Raw genomic sequence first — 21,933 nt, 5'->3', positions numbered from 1 at the left:
TATAACTTATGACGTTACTTGGTATTTATGCATAAACAACTAGCTTGTAAATATAAGAAGATGTGGTATAAGTGCTAATGATCGAGACAACTCTCCATCCAAGTCATAATTTATAAAAGTAAACCATTATAGGTCAAGGTATGGTTTTCAACATGGAACTGTGGCTCACACCGAACAGCAAGCTATAAAGGACCCAAAAAAATAACAAGTGTAAATATATTCCAACTGGAAAACCAACGCTATAGTCAATATAAAAAAGAAGAAACGAGGAACACTTATGAACCACATTAACAAACGACAACTATTGAACAACAGCTGTATTTTTATGACAGATATATCATGTAAAACATTACTTATCTGGAAGTTGTTTTAGTTTAAACATATTTATTTAAAGTGGAGTGGGAAACAATTCATTGTTACTTATATTAATCCCTTTCCATTTTGCGCGTGCGAGTGCTGCCTTGCTCTTTTTTTCGAAATCTACAAGGGTGTCTTTACGTGCAAAATATATTGCTCTCTCTCTTAACAAGTGTCAGTCATTTAGCGTCCTCTTCCGACGAACTATCATTGTTTCCTTGAGACCATACTTGCAAATGGTGTCAAGGGAGAGCCGAAAATTAAGTCCCTGAAATTTTCATCCCGGAACGGGAATCGAACCAGGAACCTTTGTGTTAGTAGTCCGATGCACTTACCACTACACCACGGCTGTCTAAGTTGTGTTACACATTTATAAATCAAGTATCAGGGTAAGAATATCCTTATAACTGATGGTGTCTGAGGTTGTGATAACTCAGGGTTAAAAAACAGTCAATTACAAATCTGAAATATTGTCTACTGTATTATCACTTAATAATTCAATTTTAGATGTAATGCGTCTTCTGATTGGCTGACGTTATTTTGATATCAGACCATAGAATAATTAAGTCATGTGACCGTGACGTCATCAACGTTTTTTTAAGGTTTTCTACGGTTTAAAATGGAATTTAGAACTAAATTATAAGAAATGACTGTAATATTTTTTCTGTCTATTTGAAATAACATAAAAAATGTGGTGCACACTGTTAAATAACCCGCTTCGCGCGTTATTCAGTGTGCACCAAATGTTTCATGTTATTTCTTCAAAGACAGAAAAAATATTGTACAGTCATTTATTAAATATAATCAAATAACGTATCTTACAGTAGTAACAAGAGTGCACACACTGAAATGTCTCGCCTTCATTACTAATCATTGATACTTATCTTGATAGACCTAAATATAAAGCTTTATTACAACTGTCACATAAACTCAACATTAACCAAGAAAACGAAACATTGATCAATGAACCATGAAAATGAGGTCAAGGTCAGATGAACCATGCCAGGCAGACATGTACAGCTAACAATTCTTCAATACAACAAATATAGTTGACTTATTGCTTATAAATAAAGAAAAACAGACCAGAATACAAATACTTATCACTTAGCAATGGACCGTGAAAATGAGGTCAAGGTCAAATAAAACCTGCGTAACCGACATATAGATCAGAAAATATTTCCATACACCAAATATAGTTGACCTTATGCATAAAGTATTAGAAAAATAGACCAATACTAAAAAACTTAACTTTGACCACTGAACCATGAAAATGAGGTCAGGGTCAGATGACACCTGTCAGCTAGACATGTACACCTTACAAGCATTTCATACACCAAGTATAGTAGACCTATTGCATATAGTACATGTATAAGAAAAACAGACCAAAACACAAAAACTTAAGTATAACGACTGAACCATGAAAATGAGGTCAAGGTCAGATGACATCTGCCAGTTGGACATGTACACCTTACAGTCCTTCCTCACACCAAATATACTAGCCCTATTGCTTATAGTATCTGAGATATGGACTTGACCACGAAAACTTAACCTTGTTCACTGATCCATGAAATGAGGTCGAGGTCAAGTGAAATTAGTCTGACAGGCATGAGGACCTTGCAAGGTACGCACATACCAAATATAGTTATCCAATTACTTATAATTTAACATTACAAAAAATCTTAACTTTTTTTTCAAGTAGTCACTGAACAATGAAAATGAGGTCAAGGACATTGGACATGTGACTGACGGAAAATTTGTAACATGAGGCATCTATATACCAAGTATGAAGCATTCAGGTATTTTACCTTCTAAAATATAAAACTTTTAAGAAGTGAGCTAACACCGCCGCCGCCGTAGCCGCCGCCGGATCACTATCCCTATCTCGAGCTTTCTGCAACAAAAGTTGCAGGCTCGTCAAAACGATGAAAGTCACATGTGCAGTAGATTATAACAACCCTACCCGAGCTCCTGAGACCACCCTGGTTTTTGTGTGGTCGTGCTGCTAAGTCTGTGTTTGTTATGTTGTGTTCTATGTACTGCTGTTTGTCTTTTAGTCGCTTTCTGTTTTTCGCCATGACATTGTCAGTTTGTATTCAACTTGTGTGTTTGACTATTCCTATGATATCTATCGGCTCAGATTTATTTTATGATTTTTGTTAGCGGTTTTGAAGGCCGTTTATACTTCTAGTAGGCGAATGTCTCATAACTTGGTTGTGACAGTTTGGCTATAAAATCCTTTTCCCCTTTCGTACATTATACAATTACTGTCTATTGATTAGGAAACTTACATCACATTTTCCTATATCTAAATATGTAGTTTTATTGACTTTAAAAAAATTATATTCACTGAGGCCAATGGCCGAAGTGAAAATCATATTTTCAAAAGTCAATTTAACCACATACTTACCAAAACAAAAGACAGTAATTTTTTTGTTCTATATTCCTAGAAAAATGTATGTAATGGCATTTTTTTAAAACCGAAATCACTTGTACATCAAACGTATCTTATCAAAATAATGCACGTAAAAGCACGCTACGTTTTGCGCTATGGTTATACTTTTTTTTATACTAGGTGAATATGCTTATTTATTCACAATCTCATTCATATAAAAAAAAACCTACTTAAGTTTTATCAATATGGAATAAATATGTGTTAATATTGATATCTTCGCAATATACTAACTATACTCGAACGTGGTGTGATACTATTACTACACATTTAACGTGGTGTGATACTATTACTACACATTTAACGTGGTGTGATACTATTACTACACATTTAACGTGGTGTGATACTATTACTACACATTTAACGTGATATTTAAAGCAGCTAGGCCAGCTAACGTTCAAAAGTAAAAGTTACGTAAAACTACGTAGCCGCTACGATATTGAACGCACCCCTGTTAGTAATTCATAATTCGTGTATATGTCTTATTATACAGTCGTCATCAATTCAACGTTTTAAATAGTTGAGTCACTTGTATCATATGAATCTAGTCTTTACAAGGAAATAAGACATTTATGCAGATATATATTTTATTACAGAAATATAAATAATGTTCTAGCAAAGGATCCTATCTGATACACGAGGCGTAGATTAATATTGTACATATTCTGTTTAAAGAAGTAAAATATACACATTTCAAAATAATATTATGAGACACCAGTGCAGTCTAAAAATGGATAGAAGATGGCTAACCTATTTACAATGCATCAAAGCGAGTAACTTTTCCAAATCATTGTATGGTGTCTGAATGTTTCAGCTGTATGCATTTCCTATGCCACATAATCTAGATACAGTTTTTTCAGTTCTTTAACCGACGTTTTACCCAATTATTTTCCACATTAAAACCATATAATAAACTACGCTTGCAATGCATGAAAGAATTTACTTTTCAAAAAGCTTCTTAATTGTTTTGTGACTGACTAACAAATCGTTATTATTACATAAAGTTATCGTTGATTTGTTGAAAAATATCTCCTTTCATTAATGATTTGTTGATTTTTGCCTTTGTGAAAACATTACTTGTCTCATTTCTTCCCAATTATGATTAATTAAGAGTTACGTAGGGAAATGTACTCATAAGTAATAGGTTTAAGAGGAATTACATTAACTTTGAAGTAATTTTACCTAAAGATTTTTCTACTAAAAACAGATACGAAAATCAAAATACAATTTTTTCCTGAATTGCACTGATTATGTTTGTCAACGTCTATACTTTTAAGCTAGTTCATTAAGAAAGTAGAAGATTTTGTAATAAATAAGACTTGAATCTATGCTGGAATCATGCGAACATTTAAGGGGAAAAACTGGTTGTGCAATGAACGAATTTGATGTTTCCCGAAGTGGAACAGGCCGTTTTGTTTACACAGTTGTTTCTTGACGTAAGCGAGTCAACCTGGGATCCTTCCATCCAGGCACAAACACATGACGTCTGACCTAGTTGACGCGCTTGATTGAACAGTTGTGTCGATGCAATATTGGAACCATTCAGCTTGCAAAGATTGACCGCCTTATCATAGCTGAAGTTTTCAGTAATGCTACCAGAGAAACGTATGTTGATGAGTTTGCCTGAAAAAGAGTAAATAATTTCACTCCATGTAAGCATGAGTAAAACAACTATTGTGTAATACTATGACCATCTTTTTTAATTCTGGTCGATCATTTACGGTTTTTCAATAAAACAAATATTTGAAGGGAAAGAGTTCGTTTATTATAGTTTCAACAATAAGATAAACAGGTTAACATGTTCTATGTCATAATAAAATGATGGAATGACAAACATGACATAAAAGGTTTTAATACAAAGAAGATATGAGAAGACCACATTTGTGGCCCATTGAGCTTAAACTATCAAATAAAATTCTACAGATGTTCATTAGACATATTTGCATAAGAACTTCAAACGTGTTATATTTAGAGCAAAACAGGAAAAGAAAACCAAAATGTCCCTTTAGTGTCTTTCACCTAGTTTTCACGGAAGACATGCTACAGAAAATATAAGGATATATCATAATACCAAAGAACAAAGGAAATAATACTTTCCACAAAACATGCCGTTGTAGTAACTCTGTGATCCAACAGGACATGATTCACATTGTTATACTCCCCACAAAACAGGTCATTGTAGTAACTCAGTGATCCAACATGACATGATTCACATTGTAATACTCACCACAAAACAGGTCATTGTAGTAACTCAGTGATCAAACAAGACATGATTCACATTGTAATACTCACCACAAAACAGGTCATTGTAGTATCTCAGTGATCCAACATGACATGATTCACATTGTAATACTCACCACAAAACAGGCCATTGTAGTAACTCTAATCCAACAGGACATGATTCACATTGTAATACTTACCACAAAACAGGCCATTGTAGTTACTCTGTGATCCAACAGGACATGATTCACATTGTAATACTTACCACAAAACAGGCCGTTGTAGTAACCCAGTGATCCAACAGGACATGATTCACATTGTAATACTCACCACAAAACAGGCCATTGTAGTTACTCTGTGATCCAACAGGACATGATTCACATTGTAATACTCACCACAAAACAGGCCATTGTAGTTACTCTGTGATCCAACAGGACATGATTCACATTGTAATACTAACCACAAAACAGGCCGTTGTAGTAACCCAGTGATCCAACAGGACATGATTCACATTGTAATACTCACCACAAAACAGGCCATTGTAGTTACTCTGTGATCCAACAGGACATGATTCACATTGTAATACTCACCACAAAACAGGCCGTTGTAGTAACTCTGTGATCCAACAGGACATGATTCACATTGTTATACTCACCACAAAACAGGCCGTTGTAGTAACTCTGTGATCCAACAGGACATGATTCACATTGTTTTGTCATCTCTGAGTAATACTGTTTGTTCTGAGGACAACATAAATCTCCACTTGACCTGTGTCTGCGTACGCTGCAAGTATATACGTCATTGGTGAGTAAAAAGTTATAAGTATGAGTAATTAATGAGTAATAAGTTATAGATATAAGTTATTTTAAAGAGTTATAAGTTATTGGTATATGTAATTGGTGAGTAACGTAAAGAACCCTTGGAACAATTCTTTGACGGGCCCGTAGGTGGCCTTCTGCGAGGCAAAACTTGTGTTCCTTTCTATTTTTCCAGTCAAAATTTCACCGAACTTCGAACCGGACGGACTCTAGTAAAGGACCTACATATTGTATATATTGTAAATTTGTTCTCGTCCTGAATATGCATGAAATACTTGCCACTGGACGTTAAATAACCGACAATCAGTCATTCAATCATGTCCGTAATCCTGTTTTCTCTATTCTTACGCTGCTTTAGTAAAAGTAATTGTGACATCTAAAAAACTCTATAATCATTAGAACGCTTTTCTAAAGGAACCGATCGTTCATCTTCGTGGGACAACCCATTTCTTTGGTAACTTGAATAAAATAACCAAACAATCTGAATTGTATAACATACAGGAAACCCCGCCCTTAATTTTCAATGGAATCAGACGATTTTTATCACTTCCCTCCTGAAACAAACGTATTTGACCAAAAAGAAAGGAATGTTAACATTTTATATACCGGCTCCCACACCCTTTTTCTAAAAAGAATATGAATTGGTTCTGCTGTTTCAAAAATTACAGAGACATTTATTCAATTCAATGTATAGTACATGTATATTACTGGTGTGAATGTAATAAAACCCGAAGTAAAGATGAGAACAAAATTAATATGAAACCAGTGTTCTATACATGAAACTAATTGTAAACAGGTTTACAGAACGCGACGTTGAGTGTCAACACGGCCATCGGAGGACAAAAAGAAGACTACTTGATTAATGTCGTGCGCCAAAATCTAGTTTCGGATTTACTTTCATCAAGTATAGTCAAACCCAAGCATTTGTTAATAGGTTAAGTGAATCAACGGATAATTTACTAAAAGTGCGTTAAAGATCATGACATGAACAGAACAGTAAATTAGACCTGAACGGATACGAATCTTATCATTAATAAAAGGCTCATAATTAAGTACGTGAGACACGTAATTGTTCTTCAAATGACTCACTTGTAGGGCTCGAATCAACACAACTGGAAGACCGAAGACGCCGGTTAAAATATTTTATTTTAATTTAGAATAAACTAGTAGTACGTAATGAGAATTTTAGATGGAAACCAGGTAAATGTAAGATACTTAGACAACTAGTTCGTGCTGCTCAGTCTTCTTTGTTGAGTTTTGTATACTGTTGTTTGCCTTTTGGTCCTTTTATTGTTTTGCCATGCATTGTTAGTTTATTTCGAAGTTTTTTAAAATAAAAGAATTGATTAAACATGTATGTGACATGATCCCAATTGTTTACGTAGTATAATACTAGTAGTGTCTATTTTCATCAAATTATACAATAGTCCTTAATATCCGGGCTTGCCCGGAACTCATGTTAAAGTAGAAACCACTTGACTGGTCGAGATAATTTACTAAACACTTCAAAATGTTGTAGAAGCCATAAAGTCACCTCCGAACTTGATGTTAAGTGATTTGTTAAATAAATAACTGAAACTGCATGGGCTGTCTCTGGATTACCGCAACAGCGAAGACAAGAATTTCGCATTATACATACCTTTGAATTTCTCTTTTCCGCCGTTGCAGAGGTCTAGATGGATCAACTGAACAGAACTTGATGCCAATTTTCAGAGGAACATCGGTGACTGGTTCATCAAGATGAAGTTGTTCATATCCCTCCACTCGTAAATTAAACTTTGAGTAAATGGACGGTAGCAGTATACTTTTGTCTACCTCGCCTGTAAACAATACTTTTTTTTTTATAAAAAGGTTAAGCTATAAGTAACTATCAATATACCAGTGTGCATTGTACATGCATAAGGTGAGCACAAGGTTCATGTAACGTATCGTAAATCGTGCAATAAATGCAGATGTTATGCAGGCATTGACTTATCTAATGATATTGGCATTGTGTTTATCGATGACGATACGGTAGTAACATAATTAGAATGAGGAATGATGAGTTCACTTCAAACAATTTGAAAGCATATATCTTATTGCAAAATTTCAAATTTCAAATATAAACCAATTTGAGTATTTAAGTTCTGGCGTTTTATAGGAATAGATAGATTGTTTTTTTTAATAAGATCCAAAATAGTCTAAACATAAAGTTGCTGTCTGATCTGAGTGTATCCTATATCTCGGTATAGTAATTGCAAACCGCAAATTAAACTACAAATACAAATTATTATTACTTATTGAATTAGGGCATATCTGTGGAAAAGATGATCGTTCCTTCCTGCCACATACTCGGTATGGATTGGGTATTCTTTGCTGCCGGCAACTTGAACCATGACCTTCTGTGTAGGATATCTTGAGGCGGTCAGTCATCTGTTTAAGCGGTGATATGATGTAGTTTGTCTTAGCATCTTGAAACAATTTGTTGTCGACGTTCGTTGGGGTGACTTGCACAAGTACCTAACGAAGAAAATAATTAAGTAAAGTAGGAAAAGATAGTCAAAACAAACCACGATACACATTCCTTTCTAAATAGTTAAAATTATCTCAGACACTATTCTCAAACAATACTGGACATTTGGATTCATCTGACATACAATATCCTGTCAAAATGTGAAACAGGAAGTAGAAATACTATTTTTCCTTCTATGCTTAATACGTTTTACATTTTTTATACCATGAATAATCTCTATTTGAAAGTCTAGTTTTTAAAAGACGATTGGAAGTTATAACACATAAATGAAGTAAAAAAAAATTGTTTTCAGAAATTATTCGATTGCAGTTTTTTACACTGATAAAACAACAAATTATTAAATTTACTATAAAACAAATAAAATATTTACCGGACGGGCGTCTTCGCTAACAATCGGCATATATATTTCAAACCCAGCCAGATAAAAGCTATGACTTCTTTGTGATGGTAAAAGTTGACCATGCTGCATCCACCAGTTTACGTTTGGTACTTGGAAGGGAACAGTTTTACCACGGAATAACATAGAAAGGTCTAACCAAGAATAGTCACCAGTTTTGTTCGTCCTTTTTGTTGAAACTGTTATAAATTTTAATTCAGCGTGACATTCGCTGTCTCTTGATGCTAATAACTTGTCTATATCTGTAGCCAATCCGTTACACAACTGTGGCTTTCGTCCCTGCTTATATTCCAAAATGTTACACAGCATTTGAACGTTAGTTGTCTGTAAGATATTGTACGACATCGACGAAACTGCTACTAATGTTTTAATAGTGTCAATGGATAAACCACTTGGATGCTGAGCCTTTGGACCTGCGCCGAGAAGTTTAGAGCTTTGTATCTGAGTAAGGCTTCGCATTAAATTTGCCATTGTTTCCATGAGGTCAAACTGAAGGTCATAAACTTCCTCTTGTGTTGCTACCAATTGTGCAGCGGTAATTTTCGCTTCACGACACTTGCCAGTTGCACCAGTAATTCCACGTATTGCATTTGCAGCTATACTACTTGTGGAAGCAATGCCCTCGCATATTTCGTTGATAAATTCTTCCCAATACAAACCTAATTTGGCTAGATCATCTTTTGTAACTTCGGGGGAATAGGCAGTATAGTCTCTCAAAAAATTGGACTGCATTATTTCATACCCATTTCCAGACGACTCTACAATCTTCGCAGCATTATCCATTATCTTGCCAACATTCTTGATCATCTTCTCATTTTTTGCCAGTTTCTTTGCAATTTCAATGCTGTAATCCACAAGCTTATGGAAATTGACTGCACTTCCAATGGCATGTGTTAAACGTCTAGATGCATCCGCTATTTCTGTTGCAGACTCCAAAATATCATCTGAATTGCCACTATCAGTCAGCCATTTAAATGGATTTGCAGCCATTGCCATTCGTAAAGCCAGCTTTAAAACGGCTTGAAGTAAATCTTCCAAGGCACTACCAATGTAAATAACTAGTAACTTTTTTAGCTTTACCTTGAGTTCATCTACATATTTGAAAAATCGTTTTTGATAGTCTGCAATTCTACCTTTAAGATAGCCAACATCAGCATCTAGCTTGGCCTTCTGGTACGAGGCTACTTTCTTAAAGTATGCTCCAAGTTGTTGAAATCGGTGTTGTACATCATTCTTGATATCCGTAGCAACGACTTGTAAACTGACTGCATTCTTCTCTGCCAGCTCTTTTATTTGAGTAACTTTTAAATTCTTTATATAATCCCGAAAGTCAATATCTGAAACCAAAAATTTGCGAGGTAAAACATCAGCGTTACCGGTCCCATAGGTTTGAAGGTACAAACGGAGTTCGTTAAATACCTTAGCGCATGAGCAAATCAACCATTTGAATGATGGAAATGGTGCATTGTAATCACACGGTAAATACTGACTTTTGGGAAGTATCTTTAACAGTTTGACAGCTAGCGTTAGGTCATTGGCTTTAAAATCGTCATACATTTGAAAAAAGATGCTAAGTATTCCTGTTTTGACAGCTTCCTCTGTTGTGCTGGTGTCATACAGGTTAATAATATGTGTCGGCATTTTAACCCTCATACTATAGAAATTGATATACGCTGCACTTTTAAAGAACTTAAAGTTTGATGAACTAGTTTGCCATTCTGTTTGGGGAACAATGTTGCATATATTTGTCATTGAATCTACCAAGTCCAGCACCGGTTCTAGTCTACAGATAGGTTCTGTAGCTCTAAAGTCGCAAATCTTCTTCACTTCTTGACGTAGATTTCGTGCCACTGTTTTGTCCAACGGTTTTGACCAAGTGCAGAAATTACTCCGGGAGAGTAACTGCTTACTCCACTTAGCTACATACTCCCACTGAGATGTCGGACGTGGCGAGTTGACATCCACTGGGCCACAATTAAGATTTAGGAAGACTCGGTCCATGTACCACGTCGACAGAAGCACTGTATACATGTACCATGAATCTTTGAATCCGGTCCCAATGTTACTTTCTAGTCTTCTCAGATCATCAATCATATGGTTTCCAACGGTTGTTATCCTGTGGTAAGCGCATTTTGGGGAAGAACTGTCCATGAATGTGCATATCTTTCCGGCCTCTTCCATTCTTTTACTGTGTGGAATGTTTCCGAAGATATTCTTGCCTACTTTTTCGAGTTGGGCATCGAAGAGATTCTTGAAGCCGTTAATATCGGGACCATTTTTTCGTCCTGGTAAAGCAAACATCAAGCAAAATACTCTCATATCAGAATTTTGTATAATCGGCTGCGTAGCCATTCCATGATTCAAAACAAAGACAAGTACTGTCACTATAAACCATAGTCCCGTCATCTCTGTAAAGTTAACGAGATTTTTGAATGAGATCATGAACATCATAATTTAATAATTCAACAGACTAAAATGTTGTAATGCTGGCAATAAGTAAGGAGCAAAGGTTAATAAAGGCAACAGTAGTACACCGCTGTTCTAAATTCATAAATCGATTGAGGAAAAAAACAAATCCGGGTTACAAACTAAAACGGAGGGAAACACATCAAATATAAGAGGAGAACTACGACACAACAGAAACACAACATTGAAATGTAAAATACAGAAACAAACTATAATATAACAATGGCCATCTTCCTGACTTGGTACAGGACATTTTAAAGAAAAACAATGGTGGGTTGAAACTGGTTTTGTGGAATGCCAAACCTACAGCTTTTATTGCAATGTTAAATATAGCATTAAAATGACAACATTACATGACAGGACTGCAATACAAATAAATGGGAGAACATATAGGACAGGGAAACACACGAATAATAGCTAACAAAAGGTACCAGATCTAAAATTTAATAAATCATATGGAATATAAGAGGTAACCTAATTAACCATTAAGAAGATATCGTGAAAGTGTAGAAAAAAAACTCGTTATAGATAACAGGATTAAATTTGGTATTTACGCCAGACGCGAGTTTCGTCTACAAAAGACCCATTAGTGACACTCGAATCCATAACTGTTAAAAAGGCCAAATAAAGTACGAAGTTGAAGAGAATTAAGGATTATAATTCCTAAACGTTTTGCCAAAGCTGAGGTTATCTATTCCTGAGGTAGAAAAGCCTTAGTATTTTGAAAAATTCAAAAGTTTTGTAGAAATGACAGTTGTTTAATGTGCACGGTTTCGTTTATGCTATTGTAATTTAAGCTTTCGAAATACGGGTATTGGTCTATTTTTTCGAGTATCCAGTTAAATACCAAAATTAATCAACAATTGAATTTAATAATTTTCAAGTTTGTGGGTGGAAAATAATTTTGTTATTCCATTTCATTTATTAAAAAAACATGTTTTTACAGTTAAAAGATATGAGAAGCTAAACATGAAGACATAACTATTTTTGTTTAAAGGAAATATATTACGAGACAGTTAAAGAGGTCGACTTTTCTCTTTCAGCGTTTTTATTCGTTGATAAAGTTTGCCTCATACAATTATTCTTTACAATCTTGTTATTGGTAGTGTTAATGGAAATACAGATTGGTGTAAGAATTTAAAATATGTGCTTGATAATTGTGGACTATTTAATATATGGAACACTAAATATTTTATAAGTAAAAACTGGTTGTATGAAAGTGTTAAATTAAGATAAACTGAAATCTAAAAATCTCTAAAGTATAAATTATTCAAAAATAGTATAAATTTCGAATTTTCGTTGATATTTTTGATGACAAAAATATAGCTTCTTTTTGTAGATTTAGAACTTTGAACACACAAAAGTCTTATCGAAATTGGTAGATGGTATTATATTCAGAGAGAAAATCGTATTTGTACTTTTTGCAATTCCAGTGATATTGGCGACGAGTTCCATCATATTCTAAAGTGCTCGGCAGTAGACAACAATAGAAAACTGCTACGGAACAATCATTTTGTAAGAGACCAAATATTTTAAAATTCCAAGGTATAATGAATAGCAACAACTCGTCTAAACTCAACAATCTATACAAGTTTATAAGAATTTTATAACATGCCTAGAATCTCCTAGGTAACTTATGTATGTTTCTACATTTGTAATTATACTATGGATGCTTATTTATTCATAAATATCTCTGTTCCATTATACTTTGGTTTACGACAAGAAAGATATGTATTTTGTTTTATATATGAGTCGTTCAAATCTGGTGCCCGATCGTGATTTCCTTACGTTTAAACTGTTAAAATTGTGTCGTACTGTATTCAAATGTATGTTGTTAGGATAATATAATAAAATTCTGGTTTCATATTACCATATGAATTGGAAAAAAGACCAATAAACATGAACATAAATAATTAATGTCTCACCTCTTAGTTAAAAATATCCGCTATCTACCACATAAGTGGTAAAAGTGGTTTGGGATTTGTCGTCCATGTAATTATACAAATACAGGCTCCGAAACAAATGATTAAGTTAAACTTCTAGTTTTTAAAAAGAAACCGCAAATGTCTCTATATATATTTGTTAACGTAAGCAACATTAGACTCGGAAAGTCTGTTTCCTTTATGATAAAACATTTATATTGAAGGGATACATCATCTTTCCGGGCGATATATAATTTTTTTTTTAACATGTTTTGGTTTTCCAACTTTTGTAAATTAATCAATGTATATTGTCGTTTACAGTACTTTACTAGTCGTGATCACTTTAATTTCCTTTATATTTTTATCTTATACTATTTAGTTTTTCATTGTTTGTGGAAGTCCTGGCCTTGGAGGCATAAAACTTTGCTCAGTGCTCTGAGCACAAAAAGCATGCTCGAAACATGAAATCCAGCAATTTGATTGGTTGATTTCCGAGTCCGAGTACAAAAATCATGTTCGAAAGTTTTATGACCGTGAGGCCTGATATACACTCTTTAAACAATGCTGATGGTCAAACCGGCTGACATTGATATCTTAACAATAAGATGGCCTCTTACATACATTTTGAATATATTTACACTAGTAATTTTTGGGGCCCTTTATAGCTTGCTGATCGGTGTGAACCAAGGCTCCGTGTTAAAGGCCGGACCTTGACAAATAAGGGTTTACTTTTATAGATTGTTACTTGGATGGAGAGTTGTCTCATCGGCACTCATACCACATCTTCCTATATCTATTTTTGTAGAACGAATTTGAGTGACTTTAACCCTCAAGATTTGAATTGACAAATATGATATAAAGAAGAATTAACATGGTTGATTCAAAAAGGGGGAAAGCAATAACACCTGACATAACGCTCGACTTTATCAATCAAAGGATTAAATGGAAAAAAATTGTCGTATTTCAGACTTTGTACTGACATTGATAAAGAACGTGATGGGTTAAACCTGGATAAACAACTCCGCCACATCGAAAAACCAGGAGATACAAAACAGATATACTAAGTTTATGTGACAATAGTAGCACCCATCAACCAAAACTGTGTAATCAGACATGTAGTTGAGAGTATATACATCGTAGAAAAATGTGTTTTCACTTTCCCAAATATTGTAAATAAGCAATTTTTACGATCATGTTGTTAACCAAGCCCGTAAAATAAGATACAATTCGGATAAACTAATCGAGCATTGAAATAAACTTATTCTAAAATGAAACTAATTTAACACAGTTATAGAGATCTTTCAGCAGTGTGTTTGCAACAGTCCTATCTAGATTTTTAATATCAAAATTGCCAATATAACTGTAATGTTTGGAAATGATTCGATGCAAAAATGAATTTGTATGTGGTTGCAAACACTTTATATGCTTGTAAATGCCCTGTGACCTTATCAGTTACCAAATCAATCAAATTTCCACGTGTTGTTCTTTTTTGGTAGTATTTAGACACCTAAAAAAATCAAATTCAGATGTCTGTCATCAACTCCATGTGTTTGACACAAAGAGTGAACAAAAATATCAGAACATACGATGCTTACTATCCAGAAAGAGCGTGAATAGAAAAGCGCAATATAAAAAAAAAAGATTAAAGATCGTTGAACGACTATGTCTAGCTTAAAGTTTAAACTATAATAGAAACATAACGACCTGAATTCATTTTGCTCCTTCAAATTGATAACAATTTAGTTCCCTTAGAAGCATAAAACTTAGTTTATGTAAAGGAGCGTCCTTTTTCCTTGAAGATTTATGTTTACAGAAAGATTTTTATAATACTCTAAAGTTAGACATTATATCCGAGGGTTTTATAAAAATGTTCCAGTTAGTATAAAATATCAGTAAGTATAAATCTTTTCTATAAGCCGTTGCTTTGTCAAGTTCTTGATAAGCATGACATGTATGTCTGTAAACAGATGTGCATCCGTACTGATCAATAAGGTTATTGTTATGTTGATTCATATGGAGGTTTAGTGTTTCCTTTAAAAGATCTGCATCCGTGACGATAGATAATATACATACAATGATGATATATACAGTGGTAGATGTCCTTCAGACTTGGCCTATACTCAAGGTCCTTCACTTTGGGACAACTTTCTTTAAAAGAAGAGTAAAAACTGAAATCAGGTTTAAAAGTAATATAAATTTAATCTAAATCAGTGGCAGAATTACTTAAAGAAACTACATATTTGTTTTTCTGATCCCAGCGCTTTGATTTCGGGTGCGTTTTCTGTAATTAATCGGAAACCAATCATAATATGAACTTTTATCACATGTGGTCAGGAATGCACAGAGCTTCATTAAGAAGGAATTTACTACTGTTGAATTGGAGCTTTCTTTTTTCCTTTAGTCGTAACTATATGAAAAATATACAAACAGGCAGTCGTAGGTTGAATTTTCTAAAAAGAGCTCTTTCTTTTTTTCAGTTTTTGCCAAATTTAAGCAGCATCCATATAGAAAAGCATCTTGCAAAATTCTTCATCTTCACTTTCAAATTTATTAATTGATGATGTTCTGTCACTCAATAACTCACGTTGCTGTCAATATAATGATATATATTCTATGCGACTGTCATAAAAGTGAGGGGTTTAGCTAGTCATACAAGTGAGAGGTTTAGTTAGTCATACAAATGAGAGGTTTAGCTAGTCATACAAGTTAGAGGTTTAACTAGTCGTACAAGTGAGAGGTTTAGTTAGTCAAACAAGTGAGAGGCTTAGCTAGTCATACAAGTGAGAGGTTTAGCTAGCTTTAAAAGTAGCTTCAATCGTCCATTTTCAACATGAGGAAATGCGTGTACCACGTCAGGAATATGACAGCTGTTTTCCAATGGTTTAATCTCTTGAGCTTCTGTTTTTGTAATCTGATTAGGGACTTTCCGTTTTAAATTTCGGTATTTCTGTTATTTCACTTTTCACGTTTCAATGATTGCTAATATCTAATATTTCAAAGTAAATTTAGAATACGGATATAATCGAAAGAAAAAAACCCATTCTATTTCATATTTCCTCGATATTGACACATATGATCGTCTTCAAAATAAAATATGTGACAGACTTAATGATAGCAAAAAAGGTGAAAGATACCAAATGGACAATCAAACTCATATATATCGAAAATCAACTGACAACATTTCGCAGTTTGAAAATGCGTTACACTCGAGCATTTTTACAATTTACGAAATTTATTTACAGGGTGATCTCAAGCAAAAACTGCATCGACAAAGTTGCAAGTTCACAATCACGAATTGGTGACGCATCTGGTCTGTTTCCTTTGTAACTAATCATTTAATGCGTAAAAGAAAATTTAGGCAAATACTACATTCAACATCTTTGATTTTCGCTTAACATCTCTTGTCGGTTAAAATAATATGAATTAAAGCATTGCCCTTTTTCATTTAAAGAATATAAAGATCATTTCTGAAAAACTAAGAATTTTATCATTTTTTTCAGTTTTTGACGATTTTGTTGCAAAAGCTAGCTTTTTTTCTCCAAAAATCATATTAGTTTTACAAAGAATTTTGTTTGATCTGATTATATCTATATCAAGATTAGCATTCTCTACTTTGGTTTGATTAAGAAACAGTTAAAACTCTATATTGGTGTTTTCCCAGTTTTTAATGATTTTTTGATGATTTTGCTTCATTCATTTACCCAATTAAGAATTGCTGTAAAGTTTTGAAATGATAAGAATGAAGGTTTTTGTCTTTTTTAAAATATCAAATGAACTCTTATTAGCATTTTTTTTTATTTTTCCTGTCGTTTTTTTTTTAATCAATTCACGCTTTGGGAATCTCAAATTCCAACAAAAATCTGATGTTTTCACCAAAAATTTCAAGTTTATAAATATTTAATGTTTTCTTTTAATTTCATTACATAAACACTGTACAAACTGTTGATTTGAAGTGATTATCATCCAAAATAAATATTTAACAAGCTTTTCCCATTTTTTTTACTATTTTTGACAAATTTTGCTATTTTTCACACAAAAAATCCATCTTCCCACCCAGGTATATTGATTGGTAGACTTTCAGTATGTTAAAAAAAAAGCCTTTTAAAAATGAAAAATATCAAAAGTAATTCTGTTGCATTATTTTGGAGGTTGGCCATATTTTTCATCTATTTTGACTAGACTATTTAATTTAAAAAAATAACTAAACCGATATGGAGGATGATCTCGATAGCGACTTCATAAGTCTTGGTTATGGTGACTTTTCATGTGTTGAACTATACCATTGCACTTTTTAGGATTTGCATCATGTCAGGTAAACACTTTATTCATTAATAATTATATATTGAGGTTTCACACTATGAAAATAAATGCAAAATTACCATATTTCCATTTTCGTCTACCTGACATGGTGTGAGGAAATAACGCTTACCCACGTGATATTTTTTTCAAATATAATTTATAGCGTTGCAAATCATTCAACTGTATGTACTGGTTAATTATGTATTGTTAAAATAAGACATGAAAAAATTTATAAATAAGCATGATCACTTCTGCGAAAATCTTTGGGATGATACATTACTTATTTCTCCCAGCATCATTGGAGAATTGTTCCTGCTTTCATTTTATAATCATTGATTTGAATTGTTATAATATAAAGAGATTAAATATTATCGACGATTAGACAATTATCCACCAATACACTTAAAAGGACATGACAGTAAGGTTCAAGGTCACAATACAACATTCATCTATTACGAAGAGAGGATTGCTACTCACAAGGAACGCTATTGAACCAAGAGTTCCAAATGGTGAAGTTGAAATCATCACTTCGTAAATTTTACGGACGCCATCACGAGTTGGTAGGCAATAACCGTTTTACAGATGATATCGGATATGATCCTTGATTATATATGTCGTAACTACAATACCTTTCCCTTTTCACGATTGTGACCCACCGAATTAGACTTTTTACCGGGTTTGTAATAAGATCTAATAACATAAGCAACACGACGGATGCCACATGTGGAGCAGGATCTGCTTACCCTTCCGGAGCACCCGAGATCACCAACAGTTTTTGGTTGGGTTTGTGTTGCTTAGTCTGTAGTTTTCTATGTTTTGTATTCTGTACTATTATTTGTCTGTTTGTCTTTGTATTTTTAGCCATGGTCGTTGTCAGTTTATTTTCAATCTATGAGTTTGACTACCCCTCTGCAATCTTTCGTCCCTTGGGGCTTTTAATTGGATCCCTCCCCTTTATCCTAGGTTGGGACCCCTTTTTTAAATGGCTGGATCTGCCCCAGTGTTATTCCAATTTGTTCTGCATATTAAATACCTAGGATCTATCATCAATATACTTGTAATTTTACGGACGCCATCACGAGTTGGTTAACCGTAATGGAATAACCGTTTCACAGATGATATCGGATATGTTCCTTATGTCGTTACTACAATACCCTTTCCCTTTTCACGAATGTGACCGACCGAATTAGACTATTTACTGGATTTGTAATAACATAAGCAACACGACGGGTGCCACATGTGGAGCAGAATCTGCGTACACTTCCGGAGCACCTGAGATCACCCCCAGTTTTTGGTGGGGTTCGTGTTGCTTATTTAGTTTTGTATGTTGTGTCATGTGTACTATTGTTTGTCTGTTTGTTTCATTTTTAGCCATTGCTTTGTCAGTTAATTTTCGATTTATGAGTTTGTCTGTCCCTCTGATATTTTTCGTCCCTCTTTTACATAAATGAGTTTCATACAAAAATTGCCAGCGTGAGTATGGTATACCTTGGTGAAATTACTTTTCAATGCATGCTTATAAACCCAACTAATCAGGATGAACTTTCATGAAAAACAATATTGAAAAAACATCACTGAAAAAACAAAAACAAAACAAAAAACATGCTTCTTTTTTGTCAAAAGTCAGCGAAAATATAATTGTAACTTTTAAACGATTACTAAAATATCAAAAGACTTCCTTAAAGTATATTTTAATCATTCTTTCTAAAAGTTGTTTATTCTGAGTCAATCCGAAAATAGAAGTTAAGGTAACCAAATATGGATGAGACGATCGGCTGCTGAGACAATCCAGGGCGTTTTACCAAACAAAGTACGCCGATTTACGTCTCTTTGTCTCTTCTCCATGAAGAGACTATTGAGATTGAACACAATAATGATTGTGGAAATCATCTGTGCAACGATGATGAAAACAATGATGATTGTGGAAATCATGTGTGCGACGTGGATGCAACTTTTTGTTAAATTTGTTGGCCCGTCATAGGACGATTAGTTGAAAGTAGGAAAGTCAACACGTCTCGCATTTGGTCCTCTGTGAGAGGATTGGTTGAATGGACCGTCGTTCGTTTCGACAATTCACAATTCTGCACACAGTAATATTAGTTCACCTCTTCTAACCAACGAATCAGTGAAAGGAGAAATGAAGTACGGGCTTGTCGGGATATCTATAAGCTCAGTCTGGCTGATGTATGGAATTGTACCTAGTTCCATACGGTTTCCAACTTAGAGACCCTGGTAAACCAAATAATAGCAAATTACAATGTCTTTGGATGAAAATTTACAAGGTTTACTGTAAGGTTCCTTTCGAAATATAGAAAATTATACTATATAGGTTTCTTAAAATTACATACTTTTTAAACCCCTACTTAGACATTTGAGGACAAAAAAGGGGGCATTGAAACCAAGCTCTGTTGTTAACCTCAAATATTTTGTGGATTTTTTATTTCATAGAAAGATTTGTAAGACTACCTACTTACAACCCTTGATAAAAATGTAAATTATTTTGCGAGTTTTGTTACTTATAATGGGCCGGATACCTTAAGGAGTTATTGCCCTTTAAAGTATTTTTTTTTCTATTTTCCGTAAATTTGTTTACAAAAATCTCCTCCTCTACTTGGCAAAATATAATTAAACTTAGCCACAATTATTATTTGAGTACTATCTTGATTGAAAAATGTATACAATGACCCTGCCCTACAACCAAAATGGCCCAATTGGTAATAACAGAACACAGGGTTTTCTATAGAAGTCTATGGGAAAAATGTAAAAATGGTCACAACTTCAAAACTAGCTATTATTTTACCTTTTCGTTCAGCATACTTATTTGGGTGAATGCCCCGCAGACCCGGCGGGTTAGTTGGGGAAAGGATTATCCTTGCCAAATTGTTTTAAAGGATGTTTCATAAAAACATTTAAAGGCATTTCAGGATTATACAGGCACTGTGTGAAATAAATTTAGATTTTTGTTTTTTTGGTTAATTATCTTGAATATCATGAAACATTCAGATATACTGCAAACAGCAAAACATAGCATAGAAATATCTACAAATAGGTTAACATGACCAATTGGGAATTGGCAATTGACATCATGTTGGAGTTATGTTCTGCGATTTACTGGTAATTTTACTTGTGTTTTGATTTGAACATTATTTTACATGATTTTCAAAACAATAAGTTATACAGGTGAGCGACAGAGGCTCTTGGGAGTCAATAGTTATTGTTTTTAACTAGTAGACATTCATAAATGCGCAAGTGCAGATGTTTAACCATGCTCTGCAAGATTGAACAATTTCAGCAATTTTGCAATCGTATAACGGTATAAAGCTGCTTTTGTCTGTTACCTCTCTGTCCATGTATTTGTTCGCCTGTTGAAATTTTAGATAGTATTTATTGTTTTGATTAATGCGTATTCTTGTCCATTTTAGTGTCAGCAAGTTTTTACCGCATTTACTGTCAACACATAAGGTAAAATAAACACCGTGTTACCAATATTAATATTATTACCGGCTGTCTCTGCATGCCACTGCCGGCGGACGTTTCGTCCCTGAGGGTATCACCAGTCTAGTAGTCAGCACTTCGATGTTGACATGGATATCAATTATATGGTCAATTTCTTTTTATAAATTTCCTGTTACAAATCTTAGATTTTTTTGAAAAACTAAGGATTTTCTTATCCCAGGAATAGATTACTTTTTGGAATTTTGGGTCATTAATGCTCTCCAACTTTGTACTTATTTGCTTTTATAATTTTTTTGATCGGAGCGTCACTAAGGAGTCTTATGTAGACGATACGCGCGTTTGGCGTATTAAATTATAATCCTGGTACATTCTGCATAGTGAAGGGTAGACAACACCTATTCAGATGAAGGTTGTGAAATGATGCATGTTATTTGTATTTTTTTTCATCTATAAATCTTAGAACATAATCTCACTATTCTATATTTGACCTCAAAAGTTCAAGAGTTAACTTTCACATGTAATGCAATATTATTCTGTTTTACTTTGTATGAAATTTCAGCAGTAATATTTATGATGAGATTAGTTTCAGAAAAACTACTTATTTTAAGCAATGCTATTTTATATGAAGTTGTTTAAACATTTGCAAGTCTCATTCTAATCATCATGGTCCATTGGATTTAGAACTTTTGCATAGTTAACAAGTTGAGGTGTGTCAAACCGTGTGTGTTAAACATTAGTTAAAAGGTAATACCTTCTGATAAATAAATTTTATTTGGTATGACATTTTACAGTGCATATAAAGTGTGAATCCAGCTAGTTCATTTTCACTATCATATGCGAGAATGTCTATTGTAGAATAAAGGATCATGGGAAAACGGTATTTGTTTACGTTTCGAAAATATCAAAATAATTGATTTGAAAGCAAGTTTCAACATATTTTCATTGTGATATGTCTTTTTTAGTGTACAAAAACAGCATTCAAGTTCAAATAATTGTTATAAAAGCAACACAATATAGCATATCGATTATTGAAAGCG

General features: G+C 33.7%; 1 protein-coding gene across 2 annotated transcripts in view; it reads right to left on the bottom strand.

The window, feature by feature from the left end:
• Positions 1-3,375: 3,375 nt before the first annotated feature.
• LOC143052841 (uncharacterized) overlaps positions 3,376-21,933 on the bottom strand; it is a 116,901-nt gene continuing 98,343 nt past the window's right edge. Inside the window, exons 1-6 of one of the 2 annotated variants that reach the window (XM_076225946.1) lie at positions 13,145-13,299; positions 8,727-11,161; positions 8,121-8,343; positions 7,484-7,664; positions 5,682-5,809; positions 3,376-4,429 (exon numbers count right to left, since the gene is read on the bottom strand). In XM_076225946.1, coding sequence (XP_076082061.1) covers positions 4,155-4,429; positions 5,682-5,809; positions 7,484-7,664; positions 8,121-8,343; positions 8,727-11,159 — 3,240 coding nt within the window. In that variant the 5' untranslated portion in view covers positions 11,160-11,161; positions 13,145-13,299 and the 3' untranslated portion in view covers positions 3,376-4,154. Of the gene's footprint in view, positions 4,430-5,681; positions 5,810-7,483; positions 7,665-8,120; positions 8,344-8,726; positions 11,162-13,144; positions 13,300-21,933 lie in introns of those variants that run through there. The other variant, XM_076225947.1, reaches the window with a different exon arrangement.

Source organism: Mytilus galloprovincialis, chromosome 11, assembly GCF_965363235.1.
Source record: "Mytilus galloprovincialis chromosome 11, xbMytGall1.hap1.1, whole genome shotgun sequence".
NCBI lineage: Eukaryota > Metazoa > Mollusca > Bivalvia > Mytilida > Mytilidae > Mytilus > Mytilus galloprovincialis.
The sequence above is the reverse complement of the archived record's forward strand: the minus strand, read 5'-3'. Positions and strand labels throughout refer to the sequence as shown.